Consider the following 4922-nt stretch of genomic DNA (forward strand, 5'->3'; position numbering starts at 1 on the left):
CACTCATCTCACATGCTAGCAAAGTAATGCTCAAAATTCTCCAAGCCAGGCTTCAACAGTACATGAACCATGAACTTCTAGATGTTCAAGCTGGATTTAGAAAAGGCAGAGGAACCAGAGACCAAATTTCCAACATCCACTGGATCATTGAAAAAAACAGGAGAGTTCCAGAAAAACATCTATTTCTGCTTCATTGACTATGCCAAAGCCTTTGATATTCTTTAATATTTCAACTCTTTGATATTCTTTAATAATTCATTTCTTCAATATTCTTTATTGACTATGCCAAAGCCTTTAATATTCAAAGTCTGATATTCAGGGAATATCAGACCACCTGACCTGCCTCCTGAGAAATCTGTATGCAGGTCAGGAAGCAACATTTCAAAATGGACATGGAACAACAGACTGGTTCCAAATTGGGAAAGAAGTACGTCAAGGTTGTATAATGTCACCCTGCTTATTTAACTTCTATGCAGAGTACATCATGAGAAACGCTGGGCTGGATGAAGCACAAGCTGGAATCAAGATCACCAGGAGATATATCAATAACCTCATATATTCAGATAACACTACCCTTATGGCAAAAAGCAAAGAAGAACTAAAGAGTCTCTTGATGAAAGTTAAAGAGGAGAATGAAAAAGTTGGCTTAAAACTCAACATTCAAAAAATGAAGATCATGGCATCTGGTCCCATCACTTCATGGAAAACAGATGGGGAAACAGTGCAAACAGTAGCAGACTTTATTTTTTTGGGCTCCAAAATCACTGCAGATGGTGACTGCAGCCATGAAATTACAAGACGCTTGCTCCTTGGAAGGAAAGTTATGACCAAGCTAGACAGCATATTAAAAAGCAGAGACATTACTTTGCCAACAAAGGTCTGTCTAGTCAAAGGTATGGTTTTTCCAGTAGTCATGTATGAATGTGAGTGTTGGACTATAAAGAAGCTGAGAGCTGAAGAATTGATGCTTTTGAACTGTGGTGTTGGAGAAGACTCTTGAGAATCCCTTGGACTGCAAGGAGATCCAACCAGTCCATCCTAAAGGAAATCAGTCCTGAATATTCATTAGAAGGAACTGACATTAGAAGGAACTGCAAAGAACTGACTCATTTGAAAAGATCCTGATACTGGGAAAGATTGAAGGCAGGAGGAGAAGGAGACGACAGAGGATGAGATGGTTGGATCGCATCAATGACTCAATGGACATGAGTTTGAGTAAGCTCTGAGAGTTGGTGATGGACAGGGAGGCCTGGTGTGCTGCAGTCCATGGGGTTGCAAAGTGTTGGACTCGACTGAGTGACTGAACTGAACTGACCTGAACAATTCCTGAGCACCTCTCCCTTAAAACAGTTAGGCCTAAATTTGTCTCTGGGTTACTGGTTTTCCTTATTTTATTGAAATCAACCCTTCTCCTTGCCCACCTTGTTTGCAGGGTAGAACACTCAGGAATCTGGAGGTGCTTGCAGTGAAAAGAAAATCAGGCCTTTGCATGTTTATGCCAGTCCCTGTATTCACTTGTCTCTGATTTGTGGGTTTTTGCATGATTATGCTACAAGATCATCTTCTGAAAGTGAGGGGAGAAGTGAGAAAGTATGGAACTTAGATGTAATAGAAAACAACTTTTGGTTATAGTCATGACTAATCAGCTTGGATTAAACTTACCCTTCTACTAAAAGTAACTACAAAATCTGGGGAAATTACATAAAACAAGCCTTTGAAGGCACTAGAGAGAAGTCCACAGACATGACTTCAAGGGCTTTAATTCCAGGGGAGGGAGGAATAAGAAGAGGAGCTCCACATTTACCTTGAGTGTTTCTCCCCTAGGATGATAATCACTGCATTGGGGAGTAAGGGGACATGGAGGTATCTGAGAAAGAACAGCGAGAAGGAAGAATAAAGTCTCAGCAGAAAGCAGTTGTTTCTTTGAACTAAGAATATAAGGGATTTGGTGTTTGTGGCTGTCAGAGAAACTGGTGTTTGAGAAAAATACTGGAGACAGGAGGACCACGGAGAAGTGAGGGTCAAAATGTGATGTAGTTTCCTTTCTAGGCATTTTTTGATTTCTCAGTCATTCATGTGCAAGATGAGATTTCAAGAAGTCTAGCAGACAGAAGAAACTGGGAGTTTAAAGAGCTCAGCAGAGGTCTTAGGAGTCATGGGTTTCAGAATATAGGAATAGAAAGTCAGGGCTCTCTAAGGTGGAGGTGTCCTGAAAACAGTTCAGGTGTGCGATTGAAATCTCAGAATGGTCATGTTCCTGACTAAGGATCACGTCCCAGAAATAAGAGCAAAGCTGTTTTAGACTGTTTTTATTACACCTCAAAATAAATACTCCTTAAATGAGATCAAAGTGATCTGCTTTACTCTATCTTTTGGTAAAAGAAACCTTTCTTTACTACATTATTTTAAAAAATTTTAAAAATATAATGTTCAGCATTTGGTAAAAAATGAGGTATATAAGAAACAGGACAAAAAAAAAAAAAAAGAAACAGGACAAATGAGCAAGAACCAAGAGAATAAATAAGCAACAGATACGTGTTCACAGGTGACTGAAATTTTAGTCAGTATTAGGATGAACGATTATCTGAAAAAAAAATTTTTTTTTTAAACCTGAAAATGAGGTAAACACAATTTAAGTCTCTAATTGCTCAAGAACTCTTTTGATTAACATTTTTTATAGTCTAAGAAATTTCTGCAGGGCCTTTTTCATATCTTTGTTTCTAAGACTATATATTACGGGGTTAAGAAGTGGTGTCACAACAGAATAAAACAGAGTCACAATCTTCTGGATTCCACCTTCATGCTCAGATGTTGGACTCCCATACATTACAAGGACTGAGCCATAAAACAGTGAAACCACAGCCAGATGAGACCCACAGGTGGAGAAAGCCTTTTTTCGCCCAGCTGCTGAAGGGACTTTCAATACAGCTCTCAGGACCAGAGCATAAGACCCCATGATGAAGAGAAAAGGAATGATGAGGGGCACAGGACTTAAAGTGGAGAAGACAAGCTCTATCACAGGAGGTTTTTCGCAAGTGAGTGCTAGAAGAGGACCTGGGTCACACAGGAAGTGGTCAATGATTGCAGATCCACAGAACGACATTTGGGAGATGATGATGATGGGAATCAAGAACCAGAGGAAACCAAGTACCCAGCAGCTGATTATAAGATTGGCACAGAGACGTCCAGTCATGAGAGTAGGGTAGTGTAGAGGCCAGCAGATGGCAAGGTATCGATCAAATGCCATAATAGCCAAGAAAAAGCATTCTGTAGAACCCAAGGAGAAGAAAAAGTAGAACTGGAGAAAGCACCCAGAGAAGGAGATGAGCTTGTTGTCAGAGAGGAAGTTGGCCAACATGTTGGGGACAGTGGAGGTGACATACCAGATCTCCAGGAAGGAGAAGTTTGCGAGCAGGATGTACATGGGGGTGTGGAGTCTCTGATCCCAGGACACAGCACAGATGATAGAACCGTTGCCCATGAGGGTCAGGAGGTAGAGAGCAGAGAAGAGCACAAAGAGGAGAATCTGCCCCTCCTTGGGGCAAGGGAAGCCCAGGAGGATGAAGCCAGTGATGGTGCTGGAGGTGTTGGGGGTGTTGGAGATTTTCATGGATCTGGGAGCTGTGAAAGGACCAGCAAATATCAAATGAGTTTGTATAGAGATATCAGGACCCAAATTTATATTTAAATCATCTTGGAAAAGTAAATAAGGATTTATATATTAATAGCTATTTTTTCCCTTGTAAACTGGGTTAACTATTCTCGTTCACATTTTCATCATGGATTCAAGAAAATATTTGATCAGAATTGGTAAACTCTTGAAGGAAAGTGTGGTAGAGGTATTTGAACATTAGACTTTGTTCTTAATAGAGAATCTGTCTGACTATCTATCTATCTACCTACTACCTAGCTACCTACCATCCTACCGCCTATCTAGTTTCTCAGAAAAATAGGGACAGAAAAGAATAATTCTGCTGTGAATAAAGGTCCTTTATGGTTTCTAAAAATGATTGTAAGTCCAGTACTAATTCAGAGGAAGGTAGCTTTTTTGATGTTCAATTAAAAACAATTGTTACTTATAATGCTTAGGTATTTTTGACCAGGGTTGTTCTGCTGGGGTTCCTGAAATTTCATTTAGGGGTAAGCATCTGTTTAATCTAATAAATGACCTTTCAGATTAAATATTTAAGAACTGTTTTTATTTATTTATTTGTGATGAAACATTTCAGTATAGTATTTCTTCCCTTTCCTTTACCCTCACACCTAATTCATCAGCAATTTCTGTTAGTCTGTCTCTAAAATAAGTCTCATGTCCATTCACCTCTCTCTAATTCAAGCCATCATCTTCTTTTCTTCACTGGACCACTGTGATACTGTCCTAACTGGGTTTCTTGTTTCTCATCCTTGTCTCTCTACAATTTGTGATCCATACCATGGCCAGAATGACTCAAAAAAAAAAAAAAAAAGAAAATCAGATCACACAAATTTCAAATAGCTTCCCAATGTACTTAGGATCAAACAAATTTTCAAACTAGGGTCTTTGAATTGACCCTTATTCATATCTCCAACAGAGAAGGCAATGACACCCCACTCCAGTACTCTTGCCTGGAAAATCCCATGGACGGAGGAGCCTGGTAGGCTGCAGTCCATGGGGTCGCTAAGAGTCGGACACGACTTCACTTTCACTTTTCACTTTCATGCATTGGAGAAGAAAATGGCAACCCACTCCAGTATTCTTGCCTGGAGAATCCCAGGGACGGGGGAGCCTGGTGGGCTGCCGTCTATGGGGTCGCACAGAGTCGGACACGACTGAATCGACTTAGCAGCAGCAGCAGCAGCATATCTCCAAACTCTCCTCATGATTCTGTTAGTCAAATATACTTTTCCTGTGTCTCTCATGCACACGCATACACACAGAAACA

The 4922-nt window shown here is 40.2% G+C and overlaps 1 protein-coding gene across 1 annotated transcript; it reads right to left on the reverse strand.

Annotated features, from left to right (window-relative positions):
* Positions 1-2674: 2674 nt before the first annotated feature.
* Positions 2675-3610, reverse strand: OR11G2 (olfactory receptor family 11 subfamily G member 2). The gene has a single exon (NM_001390380.1). The coding sequence runs from the start codon at positions 3608-3610 to the stop codon at positions 2675-2677; it is 936 nt and encodes a 311-aa protein (NP_001377309.1).
* Between the last annotated feature and the right edge of the window lie 1312 nt (positions 3611-4922).

This window comes from Bos taurus, chromosome 10 (genome assembly GCF_002263795.3).
Source record: "Bos taurus isolate L1 Dominette 01449 registration number 42190680 breed Hereford chromosome 10, ARS-UCD2.0, whole genome shotgun sequence".
Classification (NCBI taxonomy): domain Eukaryota; kingdom Metazoa; phylum Chordata; class Mammalia; order Artiodactyla; family Bovidae; genus Bos; species Bos taurus.

Coding starts and splice junctions, on each gene's coding strand:
- OR11G2 (NM_001390380.1), bottom strand. CDS start 3,610: ATGAAAATCTCCAACACCCCCAACACCTCCAGCACCATCACTGGCTTC.